This window comes from Cenococcum geophilum, assembly GCF_001692895.1.
Source record: "Cenococcum geophilum 1.58 unplaced genomic scaffold K441scaffold_5, whole genome shotgun sequence".
NCBI classification, from domain to species: Eukaryota; Fungi; Ascomycota; class Dothideomycetes; order Gloniales; family Gloniaceae; genus Cenococcum; species Cenococcum geophilum.
The window spans coordinates 1,095,159-1,115,598 of NW_027137563.1; the positions used below are offsets into that span (position 1 = coordinate 1,095,159).

Consider the following 20,440-nt stretch of genomic DNA (forward strand, 5'->3'; position numbering starts at 1 on the left):
ACTTCCTCCTATAAGACCTTAAAGTACATCTATATAAGGAATCCTTTAAGCTTTAACCTCTCTCCTATAAATCTCTTAATTAATAATAGCTTAATCTTTGCTGCTCCTATCCTATTAAGTCTTTCTTCCAACACTATATTATTAGCTATTAGCTAGTTAACTACCTCCTATAGCTGTCTAACCGTCACAGGTTGCTATAAGTTAGTATCTACTATACTAGTATTACCTCCTGTCCTTAAAGTAGTTGCTGCCATTAATGGCGTCATAGTGGCTGCTTTTAGTAGCATATTATTTAACTTCTTATATTAATACTATAACTGGGTAGTAATTATATAACGGAACCTTATAGCAAGAACTATAATAGGCTCGTTAATAGGCTAGGTGTATAGGAAATGTAAGTATAAAAGTTAATAACGTAATAATAACTGGTGGAGTGGTTGCCTAATAGATTAACTCTAATTATATTCTAAAAATCACTATAAGGAAGGAACTATCTAGGTAGGGACTAAGGGTCCTTAAATACACAACTATACTCCTATAAAATCCTTCTTATACGTAATATACGTCTTATACATAAGGTACGTAAGTTCCTCTTATTCCTCTCGTTTAATACGTAGCACATCATATAACCTTAGTTACCATTCCTCGTCACATAGTTCTATCGGCTCTATTCTAGACCGTGCCTAGATTAACCAACTAGCTTCTTCCATCTCTTCTCCAAGTAGTCGTAACATCGTACTTAAAGCATCCGTAACAATTCTTAGGTACTAAGCCTTATTATATAACGTTATTGCAAATACTAAAACCTTTACCGCACATATAACCTTACTAAAAGGTAGCGCCGCACTTTTAAACTCACCTATACCCATCTTCCTATTAAAAACAATCGATTTTCCAACTTTTAAGGCCTAATTCCTACTGCCTAGCAAGCTAGAGGTGGATTTATTCCCCTTTTACCCCCTTTTACCTAAGAGAAAATTCTCTTAAGAGGTGACCCTAGCTTATAAGTAAGGTAGGGGTAGAAACACTAAAATACTAAAATATAGACTTTTTATAGGTTTTTCTTCTATAGAAAGTAAAAGCCTAATAAAATAGGGGGTGTAGGTATTTTTCTATATCTCCTTTAGTCAGATTTTCCTTAGTAAGAGAAGGATTGCCTTTTTGGGCTTTTCTGCTAGTAAAAGCCTAACAAGTCCTTTTTTCTAGTAGTTTTTTCTACTTCTAACAGAGAAGAAAATAACTATTATAGTCTTTTTACCTGGTTTTTCTACTACTTTTTAGTCTAATTTCCCCAGAAGCTCTCTAGTAGGGTTAGTAAGGAAAAAGGATATAGAAGGATAGTCAAAATTAGAAAGGCTTTTTACCTAGTTTTTTACCTCTATGCTAGGAGATAAGAGACCTAAGGAGGTTATTATCTACTAAAAAAACTAGGAACCCCCCCTATAAGCTATAAGCTATAAGATATAAAATGCTAAAGGTAAAGGCTACTAAGCCTAAAATAAAGCCCCCTATAGAGATAAGCGATAACGAATTCTTATCTACCTCTTCTACTTATTCTTCTCTATCTTCTCTATGTCTATTTAGAAAAGATAAAGATATAAAAGAAGTAGATAAGCCGTCTCTAGCTTATACAAAAAACTAAAGAAAAAAAAACTGCCCCTTATTGTCTTTTAAAAAAGATAGCTAAAACCTAAAAAGAAACCTAGTAAAAATGAGGTCCTCTATAGCTAGTTTATACTTCCCCCCTCCTTCTTTAAAACAATTCCTATAAAAGGCCCTAGAAAGCCTAACCCAGGCTTATTTAAGGCTAGAAGGAGAAAGTAAGGAGCAAGTTAAATATATTAGGGACGACGTATAAAGAATTATAGTAGGAGAAAATCCTTCTATAAAGGAAACAGAAAAGGAAAAATAGGAGACAGATATCCTTAAAGGACTAGTAGAAGAAGTAAGAGCCCTTTGTAAGGAGGTAGCCCCCAAAACCTATACAGAAAAGTTAAAGAAGGGCCTCTCTTCTTCCACTTACTCTTCTTCGTCGTCGTCTTCTCTTTCTTCTACCATCTCTTCTTCTTCTTTACCCCCTACCTCCTCCTTAATTCCCTCTACTAGTAAGGCAGCTAGTAGTACTACCAGTTCTACAAGCCCTACCTCTACTAGAGGGAAAAAGAAGCATCTATAAGAAAGAGGACTAGTCTTAGTTACAGACCAAAAGGACCAGCCTCTAGATATCTTCTCTATACAAAATATAATTAATTAACGATTTATGTCTAAATTATAAATAGAGAAGCTAGTTATAGCTTCTATAGCTAGAACTAAAGAAAAGCAGAATATTCTCCTTATAATAACGGAGGAATATAATGCAGATTTTCTAGTTAAATATAAAGAAGTCTGGTCTAGCTGCTTCTCTTTTAAAAGAGAACAAAAACTAGAGCCCTAGGCTTAAATAGTAGCTTATAGCGTCCCTATTCCCCCTTTTCTAGGAGAAGGAGGCTCTAAACTTCTAAAAGAAGAAATAGAGACCTTTAACCCTATTAGGATATAGGGACTACCTAAATAGATCTCTTTTAGGGCAAAGAGATATAATCCACAGACTAGGTTCGGCTCTATAGTATTTGCTACAGAAAATAAGGAGAAAAGATAGGAAATCCTTAAGTAGAAGGAAATCCTAATTGCAGGGGTAGCTACTAAGGGAGTTAAATACCTAGAAGTCTCTCCTATTATATAGTGTATAAGCTGCCAAAAATTTGGCCATATAGGAGATAGATGCTCTACTAGGGGCTGTCGGTTTTGTGTAGCAGTATATATATCTAAAGACCACTTCTGCTCGAGTTATAATACGATAGGTAAGCCTTGCGAGCATACTACCCCTCTTTGCATTAATTGTAAAGAAAAACACTTTGCTACTAGTAAAGACTGCCAGTCTTTTAAAGCAGCTAAGTTAATATACCAATAAGTATACACTTAGAAGGTTCTATATAGGAAGAAGAAGAAATCTCCCTAGCTTCTAAAGCTAGAGGGGAAATCTCCTTTATACAATATAATGTAGGGAAAAGATAAAAAGTATAGCAAACCCTACTAGAAATAGGATTTAGGAGAAAAATAGATATTATTCTAGTACAGGAACCTAGTACCTGGAAAGATAGGCAAAAAGGATCCTATTTCTCTATTCTATATCCTGCATTTAATCTTATTCTTCCTAGTAATCTAGCTATTCGTCCTAGAGTAGCTATCTATATAAGGAAAACTAGTTCTAGTGTTCTATAATATAGAAATAGGGAGGATATCTGTAAAGATATAGATACTATAGCACTAGAAATCTATGGCCAATTTAAAAGATTCTTACTACTTAATATCTATAACGAGAGACAACTAGACGAGAACTCTAGAACCCAAAGAAATAGTATAAGTACTATCTCCAGAACCATTCTAGAACTAGAAATAGACCTCCCTTTTATACTAATAGGAGACTATAACCTACACCACACACGGTGAAATATGCTAGCGAGGAATCTAACTAGAGAGGCTAAAGAACTAGTAGACTGGCTAGATAAATATAACTACTAACTACTAAATTTAGGCGAATAGGAAGGGACCTTTTATAGATCTAATATAAGGGAAAAGTCTATTATAGACCTAGCCTTCTATTTAGGAAACTTTCAAGAAAACACCTGGGATAATTGGACTATAATAAAAGATACAGGATCTAATTATAAGACTATAGTATTCTCTCTATTTACTAGAGAGACGTAAAGATACCTAAACCCTCTTTAAGAAACTCCTTTCTCTATAAAAAAGGCAAACTAGGAGATTTTCTCTACTTCTTTAAAAGAGAAAGTTCTAGAGCTAGAACTAGAAGTAAAACTTTTAGTACTAGAGGAACTAGTAGGAGAAAACCCCTATATAGAGATAGGAGAAAAAGGTCCCCTAGCCTCTCTAGAAGATTCTTATAGACCTAGGGATAGAAGCTTAAGTACACTAGTAGACAATCTAGTAATAGATCTTACTAGCTGTATAAAGCTAATAGTAGAGAAAGCTATCCCTAGATCTAAAACCTGTAAATTCTCTAAACTATGGTGGAATAAGGAGCTTCTAAAAAAAAGACAAAAAATGGCAAAACTAGGAAGACTTTAAGAGGAATAACCTACTAGAAGTTCTAGACTAGAAGCCTATAAAGAAGCTAAAAATTAATACTTCTACGCAATAAGAGAAGCTAAGACTAGCTACTAGAATAGCTTCCTAAAAAAAGTATAAGGAAAGGAGGTCTTTACTACCCTAAAATATATAAAGGAGAGAAAATTAAGAATAATCCCTAGTCTATAGTATAGTAAGGATGGGACTACTAGACTAGTAGAAAGCTTCGAGGACTAGTATAAAGCTTTTATAACTACTCTATTCCTAAAACCCCCCCCCCCTTCTACTAGCCCTATAGAGTGGAAGGACTACATAATAGACAATAAATGGGAATGGCTAGAACTAGAGAAAATAGAAGTTAAACAAGCAATTTTCTCTAGCTTTAATAAAAAGGCTCTAGGACCAGGTGAGATATCTTTTATAATTCTATAAAAGGCCTACCCTATTATAGAAGATCTTCTATATAGAATCTATAGGATTTTATTTATCCTAGGCTATTAGCTAAAGGTCTAGAGAGAAGCTTAAGGAGTTATTCTCCCTAAAGTAAATAAGGAGGACTATTCTTTACTAAAGGCCTATAGACCTATCTCCTTACTAAACTGCCTAGGAAAGACTCTAGAAAAGATCTTTACTACTAGATTAGGATATCTAGCTAGTACTACTAGCTTACTTTAAGACTTTTAATTAGGAGGAAGAAGACAGCGGTCCGTAATAGACGCAGTCTTACTATTTCTAAATAATATCCAACCTAAAAATAGTAGGAAAAAAGCTAGATAAAGGATAGCTACTACGTTATTCCTAAACGTAAAAGGGGCTTTTAACTATGTCTCTAAAAACCAGCTTTTATCTATCTATAAGGAACTAGGACTACCTATAGCGTTTACACAATAGGTAGCCACTTTCCTTAGCAATAGAAAGCTACAGCTTTCCTTTAATGGGTAAATATAAGAAAAAGTAAAACTAGAAATAGGGATACTATAGGGATCGCCTATATCCCCCATTTTATTTATACTATATATACGTAATATCTGCAGCATATAGACAGAAGGAGCCTATTCTCTTAGCTATATAGACAATTTTGCAATTACAGTTACTTTAAATTCTGCTAAATCTAATTGTAAAAAGCTAGAGAGAATAGCGCTAGAGCTAATATCTAAAGCTAAAGAAGATGCTATTAGTTTTAACGTTAGCAAAATAGAGCTTATATACTTCTACAATAAACGTATTACTATAGAAGAAGGGTTAAAGCTAGGAGACGTAGAAATATCCCCTAAACCCCTAGTTAGGTGGTTAGGGGTATTCCTAGACTCTAAGCTTACTTTTAAATAATATATAGAAATACAAATCTCTAAAGCAAAGGCAGCTTTCTATTTAATTAGAAGGCTAGGTAATATATAAAGAGGTTTATCTCTATAAGCCCTACGACAGCTCTATATAGCTTGCGTTACTACTATAGTAGATTATGGAGTATAATGCTGGTGGAAAAGCAAATCTAGAGACTACCTACTAGATAGGTACCAATCTCTATAAAATAAGGCCCTAAGACTAGTTCTAGGAGCTTTTAGAGGATTTCCTAGCTAAGCTATAGAGATTGAAGCCTCTATTCCTCCTCCTAGAATTAGATTTAAAAAGCTTTGTAATAACTACGCATTAAGAATCCTAAAATTTAAGGAAAAACACGTAATTAAGAAGGTCTATATAGAAGAGATTAACAAAGATAGGGACGAATTAGCAGCTAGTTCTAGCTCTAATTCTAGCCCTAGAAACTCTACTATAAAGTATCTCTTACAGCTAAAGACACAGCTACTATCTCTAGCCTCTAGAGTTTAGCAGCTAATTCAAAATTAGAAAATAGAGAGAATCTCTTTAGAATGGTAAAAACCGTAGTCTCCTTCTATTTATGCATCCTTTTCTATCTCGAAAGGTAGTAAGGAAGAAGCTGTATAAAAACATCTAAGACTAGTAAAAAATCTATAAGAATCCCTAGAGTGGGACCTAGTAGATATATACTATACAGATAGCTCTAAAGACAATAAATTAAATGCAGCTGCCGTATATAAAATAGGGGAGAGAAATAGGATTAAATATATAACAAACTGGAATCTAAAACCCTATATAGAAATTATAAACGCAGAGATCTATGCAGTCTATAGGGCCCTAAAACACCTAAAACAATAAAGACTAGAAGAGAAATAAGTCTATATCTTTATAGATAGCCAAGCGGCTATTAAGAGATTATAGCTTAATTCTTTTATAGGGGGGTAAGAACTAGTCTTTAAAATTATGTAAAGCTGTTCCTATCTAGCTAGTAAGGGGATCTCTATTAACTTCTACTAGATTTCTAGCTATTTAGGAATCTATAGGAACGAAATAGCAGATAAGCTAGCTAAAAAGGGCCTTTTTAGAAGAAAACTATAATCTTCTTATACCTCCCTAGCCTATATAGGGAGAGCAGTAAGAGAAAAGATACTAAAATAGTGGAAAAATAACTGGCAACAGAATAAGAATAAAGGAAAACACTATACTAAGATCTGTAAAGGAAGTCATTCCTTTTCTCTTAAAGCCCCTAAGGATAAATATCCTAAAAGGCTATTTTAAATCCTTCTCTAAAGTAATAGGGGGGGAGGACGAAGATAGTAGATGCTTTAGGGAATGTAGAGCACTACAAACCCCTAGGCACCTACTACTAGACTACAACCTATATAGAGAAGAAAGAAGAGAAATGTAAAAGAAACTAGGCTCTTCTCTCTCTCTAAAAAAGCTATTTTGTATATAAAAAGGAAGAGAGGCGCTTTTTCTATTCCTAAGTAGGACAGGGATAGCCACTAGAAAGTGGCTAATAACAGCAGGATCTATAGAAGGAGATAACTCCTACTAGGCTCTTAGTAAAGAGATATTAGTAAGTAAAAGGACAGAAATAAATTACAAAAGGACAGGGGTAGGCGTTAGGACTTCTTATTTCTTATAGTTTTCTATCGCTTTCTTATTCCCTAGTAGTTGCTTATAACTTAGTATTTTACTAAGGAATTATAAACTCCTAGTTTAGGGGCTTATAAACTACTAGGACATAGTTACTAGTACATGTTAAGCTGCCCTAAGGGATTTATATATATAGGACTATAGCGTCATAGCCTAGAGGCTGCATGCGCAGTATTGTACGTAGTATAATACAACGGATATAAAAAAATATAAAAAAAAACGTTATTGCAAGCCCTTAGTAATATTCCCTTTTTTTTTCTTTATACCTTAAGTATCCTTTTTATATATATATAGTAACCATAGCGTCGCTAGAGCTCCGCCTTTATAGGAGGGGGGATAATATTATAGAACCCTACCGTAGGGGCCTCTATAGGAGAGTCCCGTGCCCTTATATACACCTCGCGTATAGCTTATATTAGCTACGCGTAGGTATATTACCTCCTTACGCCCTTAACCCTTATAATTAATCGCGTAATGTCTTATAGACTCCTTAAATATATACATTCTATAGCCACTACTTCTAACCTATAATATAGCAGGACTATATAGGGTTCTTAAAAAAATAGGTAACTTATATAAAGTAAAGCTCCCAGATTTAATTAAGGTTTACCCTTTTTTTGCTAGATAAGCTATAGAAAGCTATAAATAACCTATTACCTAGATAAAAAACGAACCTCTCCTACCAATTTAAGTTAATAGCGACGATAAATAGGAAATTAAAGAAATACTAGTCTGTAAACTAGTAAGAAAAACGCTAAAATACTATATTAGTTGGAAAGGCTATAACCCAAATTCTACCTAATACCCTATATAAAACTTTATTAGTAGTCCCTATAAGCTTTAAAAACTCTATAGCTATTACCCTAATAAACTAGAACCCCTAAAGTACCTAAATAAGTAGATAAAGTGCTAGTATAGCGAAGACAGAAGAATATAAGGATAATAACGCCCTATAGGTGTAATATAAATATATAAAGTCTAAGGGCAGGCTTTACTAAAGGGGGGGTAATATTATGGCACTAGCAGAAAACGGTCAAACTTAGGTAGCAGAACTTAGTAAAACTTTATGGTTATATAACCTAAGGGACCGTATAAAAGAATCCTACTTTAACTCGCGCTGCTTTTTTTCTCCTTTCCTCTCTCTAGCTTTAGATCCTTGTTTATAGACAATCTAATTATATGGGCTTGCGCGTTCCTCTTACCGTACTTATACCTCGATTAACTAAGTCGCTAATAGAACTATACCTTTTTATAACCCTTTATAAGACGGTTTAGCCAAGTATAAGTAGTTAGTTGCGCTTATAGGGCTTAAGACGCCTTATTAGAGCGACGCTAAACCTTAGTAAGAGCTAGGGATAGTTTACTCTTTAGTTTTTTAGCTGCTATTAATATATAAGACCCTAAGATAAATTAAATAAGGTACTAAATAATTATAAAGAATAGTAAGACGTATATACTTAGCCTTAAAAATGGATTAAATATTATAGGACGATTGTATATTTACTCGCGTATACTTAGTATATAAAAAAGGTTAGTAACTAAATAGAGCTATAATTATAATATATACTAGCTTTTTTTTATATAATAAGAATAGGATGGTATAACTTTACTAAATAAAAAAATAATAGTTACTAGCTAGTTATAATAGTTAAATATAAAGGATTTAATGAAAGGTATTAGGAATAATAAAGGTTATTAAATTAAAGATACGAATACTATACCTCTAATAGATAACTTAAAAATAGGAAATATCTTTAAGGATAAAGATAGAAAGGAGGGGGATAGTATTATAGACCTTATATTAGTAGTAGTACAACTACTAAGAAGAGATATAAATAGGTTAGTTAAGATAGTATAGGAGGCGCTAAAACTAATTAAGCTATAGAATAAGGAGTAGCTAAGTTATATAGCTAGTTACGTTATAGGGTTAGAATATAAAAATATAGGAATATAGAAATGTAACGTGCCGATATACTAATATACTAACATACTTAGTATATTTCTTAGGCATAGTATTAAATACTTAAAGGACTATAATCCCTACCTTAGATAGTCCTCTTCTTTATAGTAAATCTTAGAATATAATTAAAGTTAATCTATTAGGTAACCTACTCTACTAGTTATATTTACGTTATTAACTATTTTATATTTATATACCTAGCCTATTAATAAGTCCACCGTGGTATTTCCTATAAGGCTTTATTATCCCTTAACTCGCCAAAATTCGTCCACACGTTATCGATAAGAATTTACCAATCAAATCAATGCATTAAAATCGCTGTGCTCAGGAATATACAGCTGATGTGGAGAGTTTCGAAATCGGGAGAGGCCTTTTTTAAAGCATAATTTAATTAAACATTATATTGAGTCGGCTGAACAAGGCCTATGTCATTGGAAGTACGATTAGAAGGCATAGTTGATGGTTTATATTGATTAAATCTATTAAGCCTGTTCCGCACGGACTACTTACTTTGTGGACGTTGGCGGGTTAAGGGATACCTAGAATAGAAAATTGCTATTAGTCCAATTAAGGCGGTAAGCGGAACTAATATCTTTGTGGTAAAAGTGGGTAAACGCGTATAGGGTATTACGGGGTAGTTTTATAATAAGGTAGGAGAATAAGTTAAAGGTAGAGAAGAATTAAATTAAGGTAAGATAAGATTAAAACCTAAGCTCCTTTTATAAGATATATAATCTTAAGTCCTTTATATATAATAAGAAAGCGAACTAATATAATTAAGGTATTACGGACCCCTTAATAAAAATAGTATAACGACTAATAATGTGGATAGAGAACGCTATTAAGTTAGTTACGGTACGGGCTATAATAGACCTAGTAGAACTATATAATAAGAGATAGTAAGCGAGTTATATAGTATATATATAAGGAGGGTTTATAAAAGTATTAAAAATATTTAAAGACCTATAATCTCTATCTAGATAGTTCTCTTTCTTATAGTAAATCTATTATAGACTTATTACTACTTATTCCTATAAAAGGGGTTTTAAGCTTATTAGGCCTTAGAATTTCATATCCTATAAGGGATTTTTCTAGTTTTTATAGTAGATAATAATCTCCTTAGGTCTTTTATCTCCTAGTTTTTAAAGTAAAAACTAGGCAAAAGGTCTTACTAGTTTTCACTATCCTTTTATGCTCTTTTTCCTTATTAATCTTACTAGAAGATTTCTATAGAGATTAGTCTAAGAGGTAGTAGAAAAACTAGCTGAAAAAAGACTAGTATAGTTCTTTTCTTTTCTTATTAGAAGTAGAAAAAACTATAAAAAAAAATTATTTATTAGCAGAAAAGCTCTAAGGGTAATCCTCTTCTTACTAAGGAAAATCTAACTAAAGGAGATGTAGAAAAGTACCTATACCCCCTATTTTATTACGCTTTTACTTTCTATAGAAGAAAAACCTATGAAAAGTCTATATTTTATAGTTTTGGTATTCTACCCCTGCCTTACTTATAAGCTAGGACCCCTTTTGCCAAGGCTTCTGCCGTAGAATAAAGGGGGTAACAAGGAGAATGAATCTACCTCTAGCTTGCTGAGTAGGCGGAATTAGGTCTTGGGAGTTGGAAAAACGGTAGTTCTTGATATAAAGTTGAGTTTGCGTAAGTTTTAAGTTGCGGCGCCACCTTTTGGTAAGGTTGCATGTGCGGTGAAAAGTACCCGTCGCAATATTTGGCTGGGACAGATGCATAGAAACATGAGAACTGCCTGGCCGGAATTGCGATTGTATGACGCATGTACCATGCAGGCTTCCGGCCATGCACATTGCTTTCAGCTAGATACTTCTGAAGGCAGCCGTCCAGACCCCCCCCCCCCCCGCTTGCCAGGTTACATTCCCGGGGTAAGCGGATTTGCGCGGCTCTAAAACAAGATTACCGCTGTTTAAGGCGGGTGCCTGCGTGTGGAAGCCTTCATAGCTGATTAACTTTGCCTGACAAGCTCCATCCAAACTAATTAGAGATGCCTCAGTAGAGTAAGGTAGTTGCTACTTACAACTATAGGCGGTACAAAATTCTGCGGAGGTAGCACTAATGTAAGGTTATAGAGGTTACCACTGATAATACTGGATGACGCAAAGGTAGAACGATGAGGGGTTAGAGTCTTAGCAGAGGTAGCACTGTTGCAAGGCTGCAAGAGTGGTGATGTCGACCGAGTGGCAATATTGACCGAGTGGCGATTGTTAGTCGTCGTCGTCAGCGTCGTCATCACCTTTTCGCTACCTCATATATATATATAAGGGCTCCTAGAGCCACCTTAAATAGGCAGACTTCTCATTCTTGATCCTCCGATCGATAGGTGACGCCGGAGAGCAGACATGGAATGCTGAACCTAGGATTTCAACAGAGGTGGTACTGCTAAAAACCTATAGCGGTTGATACTAGATGATGCAGAGATAGCAAGCCTAGAGCATTCGAGGCTGCAGTTTTAATAGAAGTGACGACGATGCTGATTGATGTAAAGGCGATAATGCTAAGAAGTTGTAGAAGTGTAAGCACAAGCGCTTAGAGATTCCAATAGAGGTGAGGGGTTTGAGGTTGTAGAAATGAAGACGTTTGGAGATCCCAGAGCTGGGAGGCGTGGCCTGAGTAAAGGGGAGGTTATAAAAGTAAAGAAGCTTAGAGAGCACATGACCATGGTAGCAAAGCATTGGGCCTTGATCATGGCAAAAACTTTGAGAGAATAACAGACAAAACCTCAGCAGGTGTAGAGACGGTAAGATCGAGTATTTTCAAATTTGTATTCACGTAGAGCTTTGCAGAGTTTTAAAGAAACCACATTTAATCTCCGCAGAATCTTCCCAACTCTGTACGTCTCCCCTGGAAACTCTACTGCAGGTTCTATTGAGAAGGCTCTCCATTAGGTCTCTGCAAAATGCTCTGCACGAAGCCCTCTACAACGCTACGCCACGTCTTGTCAACTGTTACAGCTCGTAGAACTTGATGATAAGGCGTTGGCTAATAGTAAATGACCAATTAGGGCTTGGTGGTAAAGTATTGTAAGTACTAGGTTATTTCGTATTTGCTCAAGTAGCTGTAGGGTTTTAGGAAACGTACAGCAAGAAGGTTTGGCGAGAAGTTCTGTATAGACGATGATGAAATAAGATGATGGCCGTACGTGCCATTTTTATAAGTGAACGGTGTTCACTAATCTGTTACGCCAATATCAATGATCGATCATGTCTTCCTTGCGCCTGATTCATCTCATCCTTGCAATAAAGACGCCTCTGCTTTCCCTATAAGCTCCGAAACCTCTACTAGACCTGGGCGTTGCCTTGCTAAGAGAAGGACGTCGGCTCCAATCGCATCATCCTGTATCCCACTTTCTTTACTCCGTACCCTACTCTCCAGGAATTTCTTTGCACTGCCGACCTCTTCCCGCCACCATCTCCTCGCTGCCTCCTTTGTTTCTGCCGCACTTCCTTCTGGAAACTCTTTGCCTAGTCTTTCAACAGAGAATAGTTTAGTGCCAGACCTCATTATATTTCGATGCTTACCCTTCCACTCCGGTGCTCCAGCTGTACAGGATCTGATACATTCCCTCAATTCCATAGGTGTTGATCGAAACTCCGGAAATCGATGGTCCCAATCCAGCTCCCGGAAAATCTCAATACCAATCCCACAATTAATCGAACCCATTGACTCAAAGATACACCAGAGCAACTTTCCTAGCATGAAGACCTGCGCCGCCTCCATCTCGGCCTGTGTGAGGGAAAGCCAGGCTGAGCTGAAGCCCCGTTCTGAGTTGCAGTATTTGTCGGTTTGTGTCAGAGGCTTCCAATCAGGTATGAGAGAACGCAGCAGTGCGGTGCACTTTGCCTTGACTGGTTTGCATTCGACGCGCGTCGCAATGTACTCTTCGTATTCGATGTAGGCGACTTCGGGAGGAGACCAAGAGAACCAACCGCCGCGCTGCTCAAGGTCGATTAGCGTTGCGTGGCGAATACCGTCATGGGTACTCAGGAGGACGTTGTCGGGTTTGAGGTCAGGGTAAAACCCGGGAGTTGAATTGTTGATGTGTATCAAGGCATGGGTAACTTGACGAGCCCAGCGAAACTGGTCCCGCAGAGAAATAGAGGGTAGGATACCGCATCGAGAGTGAGAGAGCGTGTCGCGAAGCGTGCCTAGGGGGTAGTACGGAAGGATGAACCCGCACACGCCTTCTTTGCCGCCAAAGCGACAGCGCTTCGTTACGATATATAGCGGTCGCGAGATGATGTTTGGGTGGGGCTCCATGGACAGAAGCATCTTAAGTTCGTGATATAGATACTTCACATCTCTCACTAGAGATTTGAAGACGAAATTCTTTGAAGGATGCCGAGTCGGTATTCGAACCAGAGTGATAGCTTCGTGGAGTTGGAACTGCATCTGCAAATCCGTGAGGTCGACAACCTCGGGCCAGTTTTCAGGGGGGATGTTCCAGATTCCTCGCAACGTCTTTACCGAATACCATTGTTGTTCTACCTCGTATGTTGGGTAAAAATGGATATCCATTTGTCGGACATCACCGCGGACTGCGTTGATGTCTATACGACAGCCAAACGGCATGTTGTTGTACTCCGATTGGAAGCTGGGGAACTGTCCAGACCAGAATTCTAACGCTCGCAGCACATGTTGGGAAATGCCAACCCGCGTGGCTTGTTCACTCCTCAGCAGCATTGTTGAACCCGACTGCAACAATTGGCGAAGTTGAAATGAATACTCATCTTGACCGGGAATGCACACATCAATCCGTAGCGGTGGGTGTCCAAGTGCAAAAGTAGGTACAGCAAAGAACCGAGTCCCGTCGACGTCAACCCCGTCAAGACGCCATTTTGGATGTTTTTGAGGACTAAGGCTTTCTATGCGGTTCTTAGGATTCAGGCAGGAACTCTCCCAGCTCGATGGAGCTACGGGGAGATCCTCATCCCATCTCAAAAGAGAAGAACTGTACGCAGCTGTGGGGTTCAGCACTGCGTCGAACATGGCTGTTGAAGGCTCCATGATGACTGAAATCGCCCAGAAATGAATTAACAATCCGCCCGATTGAGCTAAAAGCAATACAAGCAGTCAATGATCCAAAACCAATATCGCTTTCGCGTCTGAAGAAAGGGGGATTCTACCCAGAGACCGCCACGGTCTGCGCGTAAGAGCCACCAGTCACGCAGAGTTGCAGGATGATTATTCCTGGCACGGCCTCGTGGACCTCCAAACCGGTGAAGCACTGAAAAAAGAGCCGCAACGTTTAGGATGCCGTCCGTCATATGATCATCCATCGGTGTAAAACACGAAGAGAGCCGGAGCGGTTTATTGACGAGTCACACAGGTAAGACGTTAACCAATAATCATATGATTTACTTTTATAAACTGACTAGACCAGTGATCGGTGAAGCCGGAATACGACTATGAGTGTTACAATGCAAGTTGCCTTCTTCTAGTCCACGTTGCCTTCCCAGAGTCGAGACTGAACCGTCAGTGCTGATTCGCATATCGGAATAACGAGCCCATCCCCCGCATATTGCCTCTGCCGAGCCGTGCGAGTCACCCTTGGTCATTGTGGTGATCGCCTGCAGATTATCCAAAAGCTATGATGAAGGCGTCGCCCTTTCGATGCATCCAGGTGAAGGCAACGTAATGGTTACACTGCTTCGGACACGTCCATGTGCCCATGTCCTTTCTACACAGCCCGAGCATCTTCCGAAATTGGAACGCAAAAGCCTGGCACGAGTGACGTTGTTTGAAACAAGAGCTCAACCCTCGAAAAAGGGTGCTGTTATGAAAGAAGTTAGGAATAGTAGAACAAGAGTCAACAAGCTGAGATGTAAAAAGAAGCGTGCATTGTTAAGCATGTTATCAATTTAATAAGTAGGCCGTAAGATTTGATCGTGTATATAAAGAACAGAAAATTTCAAGAGCACAACCTCTCGCTGAGCTTAAAACGCAGTTTTGGTAGTGCAACAACATTCCACTTTTCCTCCAATTCATTACTCTCATAAATCCGTTGATTCCCCATCTGGAGTTGATAAGGCAACTTCCATGCCAATTCCTCGTTCTTCAACCACATGCGGACAAGATAACGAGTAGCTCTAGGGTCGTCTTCGAAAGCCTCTCTTGAGTGTAACAAAGCGTGATTGTTAATGAACGTCAGGTCGCCGGGTTGTATGTCCAGAATCAACTGGCTTTCGCGTGCAAGAGATTCAATCAGGTCGAGTGCTTCGCGTTGTTCTCCGGAAAGCACCGGGAAGCCCTCTGTTCTTTTGACATTATTAAGACCTATGAGAGGCTCCCGAGCAAAATTTAAAATGATGCGTCCACCATGATAGAACAGTAGCGGCCGTGTATTGCAATCAAACAATCTGCCGCGACTATTGTGCGTTTTAGGTTAGATAGCCAATTTAGAACCAACTCGCGTATGCCAGAAAACTAACCTATCGAACGGCCAGTTGGGACGGGCCAAGACCTCCAGCAGATCTGGTCTTGTAGCTGCTATCTTGTTGTAAATTGTCCATGAAGCTGCAATGATGTGATTACCTCCTTTTGCGGCGCAATTTCTTGTTTGAAGAGCAAGTATGTCGCAGAATGCGTCTGTGTGGAATGTCTTTGATCTAGATTAGTTTTTGAAGAAGAGTTAAGAGGGGGGTAGCGATACTGAAGCTCGGGTCGAAAACCTTGTGGGCCGATTTTGTTGCGATTCGCGGGAATTTTTTGCGTCGGATATATGCACTTCAAAATGTCATGAATAGGGGGAAGTAAACTAGAAAGATTAAAGACATACTAAGCATGCTTCCGTCATCATCTTGCTTTGCCCTCTTTTCCCCAATGTAGCTTGAAATCCCCAAGAATAATAGGATGTTGTCCTCCGATGAATAATGGTTGGGATCCAGCCCTCGAATATTCACAAATCCTTTGCCATGGTGTAGATCTTCTGCGTAGTGAAGGAGCATTTTACCTAGTGTTGGTAGCGGAAAGTTATGGCGGTTGACTTCATTCCCATCCCGACCAAGACCTGACTCTTCTTAGAAACGGAAACCAAAATTCATCTAAGAATACGATAGCTCACTCTTGAAATATGCCAAAGCAGTGCGAATTTCAAATTTGTGCTGTGCAGTTAACTCGTGCGTATAGTCTACGTGCGTGTGAAAGCTAGACGCATCCCAAGTCAGGTCACCCGTTAAGACCGACGGCCAGTATTGTACTTGTTCTGAGATATTCGACAGGCTCGATCTGCAGGGACTACAGGGAGCTAAGCCTAGGGCCTCGGCCAATGTTCCTGGTGCCATTGCAAGAGAGAAAGCAGTGGAATTCGACCGTGATGTGGTTGCAAGACGACTTGGATATGCCTAGGTGAGAGCGGCCTGTGGTAATATTTGATGGGAATGGCTGAAAGGCTTTGGATGTTATAGTGGATCTACCGCGGCTCTATCCAGTATGTAGCATTAGGCTCAAAAAGGATGCTTCTGATAATGGTTGCCCGAAGACTGAAAGATCATTGCTCACTCGAAGCGGAGCCCTAACGACGAAACAACTTTCCTGCTAGCAAGCAGCTGTGGATAGCCACACTACTCTCTTAGGAGTTCGACTGCTCAACCCCAGTCGAATCAGCCAGCAATGCTTCAAGCAGCATTTTGAGCTATGTAGAACAAACGCTCTAACCAAATGCGGTGGTCGGAGGCGAATCACCAAGACATGAGAGGCGTCCGCCCGCAACGACACCAGTAGCATCCTCAATTTACCTGATGCACAGACAGAATGAGATCTGTCACCTGGCCGCAGATAAGTATATAGGAGACAATTGGTCCTTGATAATTAACTATGATAGTCATCACATGCTCGGTGGCAAGAGCACAGAGGGCGCCATGGGCGGATTCCAAGTTCCTGGATAAAAAGATCTAGCGCTTACAGTGCGGTCGAGTTCCTCGGTCGTTGGAAACACATGATCCCATGAGTTGGTAGGGGTCTGACCAAGAGGGAGAGGTGAATCCGTTAATCAGACAACGAGGTTCTTACAGCGTAGAGGCTTATAATCATTCATCATTGGCCGGTATGCAGCCAACAGAAGTACTGGTATGCCCCAACACATGCAGATCTACCCCGCTCCGGTCAAGACAAGGCAACTATCGAAAGAAGCAGCTTGCAGAACCAGACGTTATTCCTTAAGGGGATATTAAGAGCCTCCGTGACAAGATGCACCATAGATTTAGCCGGGAATTGATGGAACATCAGAGGTGTATTCTAAACGGCCGGTGAATGCTCGTAGGTGTCGCGCGGAGACCAGTCTATGTCGAAGAGCTGACTAGTAAACCAGTAGGTATCCTCATACTGATCAGTAAGGCTAACGGCTTGCAAAAGCGACACTGTTGACTGTTAGTGCGCATTCGCTGGCGGTTATGTTACTTGATAATCACCATTTTGATTAACCCGCTCCTTGATTTTCTCCATGAACATGATCTGCTCGCTATCTAATTGAGCCATTTTCCGTATCTGAGGTATTGCCCAGTCAAAGTCTGGATGGAATGGCTGCTGACCTTTACAGCAGTAGTGGAAGTGGGCTAGAATTGTTTTGGCTCCAGAATGTGTTGCGCGAACGAGCGGCATGTCAAGGTAACGCACCTGAGAGGCATCAATACCGAAAATCGAGGTTTCAAAAAATAATTCTGTCTCACCTGAGCTTGTCGCCTAGAGGCAAACTGCCTCTGAAAGAGCACTTGGAGCTCGTAATTGTGCAGTAGTATGAATGAGGTTAAAAATATGGGATACCAATTGCTTGGTTTGTTCGAGAGAACTAAGCCTTGCAAACCGTGCAATGTATCATGCCTCAAAGGCCCTAGTATTCGTTGTATGATAACTGAAGCTAATTGGTAGTCTATGTACGGAGGAGGTGATATCCAGTCGTAAAACGGATTCTTCAGGCTTTCGGCATTCAGCGTATCGTCACCACAGCATCTCCAGCGTGATTCGATGAAGCGACAGACAACCCACAAGCGTAGGACGTTACGAAGCAACTTGTTCTTACGAAACGGTTAGATTGTGAAAGAGCTTAACGCATAGATGTAAGGGGTTACTAACAGGCATCGGAAACACTGACAGCCGAAATGCAACATGGAAAACATCCCAGACCAAGCTATCCGTATCATCCAGCATTGCGTCGAGATAAGATCCAACGCTTTGATCTATATACGCGTTGATAGTTTCGACAGCAACATCTGGGTCTGCAATCGCCCAAGGAATACAATACATCGATCGTCCTTTGAGATCTAAAGAATTTTTTTCGTACGGCGGATGGAATTCTCGAACTTCTAACCTCAAAACTATAGAGCTTCGGTCTTGAGTAACATCTAGAAATCTAGTTTTAGCCCCCACCCAGTCCTTAGCGATATGAAAGTCTCCATAGGTTGGTCCGATCATGGGGTGTCTCTTGTAAAAAGGCATGTAATCAAGCCCAGTTCTAAAAAGCACACTATCCGTAATCTTGTATCGAAGACATGGGAGTCGAGTAATACGGGTCATGATTCCCTGGCATGATATACAAGGTCCTTTGGGATTGGTAAGGTCTAGTTTACACTGCGAATCATCAGCTGTATGATCTGGATGCGAAGCTAGCCATTAATGAGTACCCTATTTCGCTGCATTCTACACCTTAGACAGGCATTGAGTTGGCGTGTCAAGCTTGTCTCTTTTCGTATCCTGTCATCTTTGAACGGCTTTCTCTTGGTCTTCACTTGTGACAAAGCCGTTCCAGGTGAAGACACGCTAGCCACGCATTCTGTATCGGGTTGACGTACACAGCCAGTGCTAAGACCGTCAGGCTTCGGTGCCAGATATTGTAGAGGGATTGAATTCCTCAACGGGGAGACCTCTGGTAATTTCGAGACGACGTTTGGCTGCTGTTGTACATACGGGGAACCAGCAAGACTCATAATGGCAGTATCACTAGTGTCACTGTTCTCCGAGCTTTCAGTTAACGCATCAATCTCTGTAGACTCGCCGGACCACGGAGGTGTAATTTCAGTCCACCCATTATTATCAGAATCATCTGAAGATGACTGATGCAAGAGCAACGGACGAGACGATATCAAGGATGTATTCCAAATGGAATCGGAGGTGGAGTCGAGTGCGGTATCGCTGTCGTGCGATGTCCAACTGATGCTTGTATGATCTTCTTTAGGCGCAGAATTACGAAACTCTTCTTCAGTCGTTGTATGATCCACAGTATATGCTTCCTCCGGAAGCACACCTGGGTTTAACGGAGGGAGATTCGACCGGTGCTGGAGGAGAAAAGAAGGTACAGGCAGGGATATGCCGACAAAGGGAATTCCTAAGTCCGGGTCATAGCTGTCGTAAGGTGGTAGAATGCTATCATGCTTGCTTCCGACTACTGAAGTAATGTTCTGCTGTTCAGATGGCCCAGGAGCTGCCGGATTGGTGGCAAATTCTTTCGATGCAGCTGCAAGCTCGTTAATGGAGATGCCCAAGATACTAGCGGCCTGTCGCAGAACTTCGAGCTGATTTTCGGAGAAGGCCTGCTCCCCGGGAGGTGGTTGCGAGTCCATAGAGCTGCGCTTTGAGCAAAGCTCAGATTGTCCTAACCAGAAGATTCGATCTAAGTGGCCCGCTCCCCCAACTCCAAACACGCAACACGGCGCTAGAGTACACTAGTTGTTGATTGTGTGAATAGCGGTGGGAAGGGGGTTGTAGGAATAGCTTGGCGCCGCTACCATACCACGTGCATTTCAATCATGGAGCAAGTTTAAATTCGCCGAATGCATACGGACACTGTTGTCGAGACAGTCGTATCTGAATTTCAGGTCCAGATATTTCGGAGAGCAGAGTGCGGATTTGACGTGTATCTGCTCTGTTGCCCCGAAGATATGTCGTGCAAGAGTTAGGCGCTGATGTGTTGCAGATCCTTTGGTGCGATGATAACGCGAATATCGCAGATGACCACTTACGACGTTCCGTGAAAACCGATGAGAGTGTCATTGATGCACAGCTAAACCGATGAAGCCTTCGTCGGGCGTCCATGATGAAACCGATGAGCGTTTCAGCGTGTAATATTTGCGGCTCAAACCGTAGATGCACTCTACCAATTAGAATCCTCTAATAGAAAACCGGTGTGGACTTCACCGATGGTAATGAACCAATCATAGTTTAGCTCAGCCCTATGCATCCCCGATGCCTGATTTTCTATCTCACGACATTTACATAGACGCTACTCTGCCTTTAAACTATTACATGCATACAAAAGCTGCTAACTCCCTCTTCTGTTTCGAAATCCACCAAGATGAGGAATTTGATTCGCTACTTTGGCCTACATGCAAGCAACGTTTTTGGCTATTACCAACATC

At 39.9% G+C, this 20,440-nt stretch overlaps 3 protein-coding genes across 3 annotated transcripts; 1 reads left to right on the forward strand and 2 right to left on the reverse strand.

Annotated features, from left to right (window-relative positions):
• Window positions 1-3,096: 3,096 nt before the first annotated feature.
• Window positions 3,097-3,489, forward strand: K441DRAFT_540994 (uncharacterized protein; the record flags this gene model as incomplete). The annotated part of the gene is made up of 2 exons (XM_067642621.1): window positions 3,097-3,244; window positions 3,311-3,489. Coding segments are annotated over 2 exons (327 nt in total), but the record flags the coding sequence as incomplete, so codon positions are not given.
• An 8,424-nt stretch (window positions 3,490-11,913) lies between these two features.
• K441DRAFT_653318 (uncharacterized protein) lies at window positions 11,914-13,653 on the reverse strand. Its single transcript, XM_067647524.1, has one exon. The coding sequence runs from the start codon at window positions 13,608-13,610 to the stop codon at window positions 12,321-12,323; it is 1,290 nt and encodes a 429-aa protein (XP_067508440.1). The 5' UTR covers window positions 13,611-13,653; the 3' UTR covers window positions 11,914-12,320.
• Window positions 13,654-15,003: 1,350 nt separating this feature from the next.
• K441DRAFT_541298 (Clavaminate synthase-like protein) lies at window positions 15,004-19,012 on the reverse strand (the record flags this gene model as incomplete). The annotated part of the gene is made up of 9 exons (XM_067642639.1): window positions 15,004-15,460; window positions 15,524-15,693; window positions 15,745-15,818; window positions 15,871-16,101; window positions 16,156-16,365; window positions 17,501-17,612; window positions 17,759-18,103; window positions 18,162-18,656; window positions 18,710-19,012. The coding sequence occupies 9 exons, from the start codon at window positions 19,010-19,012 to the stop codon at window positions 15,004-15,006; spliced, it is 2,397 nt and encodes a 798-aa protein (XP_067508441.1).
• Window positions 19,013-20,440: the final 1,428 nt, after the last annotated feature.

What these genes read in the sequence shown, in the direction of transcription:
- K441DRAFT_653318 (XM_067647524.1), bottom strand. Translation starts at nt 13,610, where the DNA reads ATGGATATCCATTTTTACCCAACATACGAGGTAGAACAACAATGGTAT.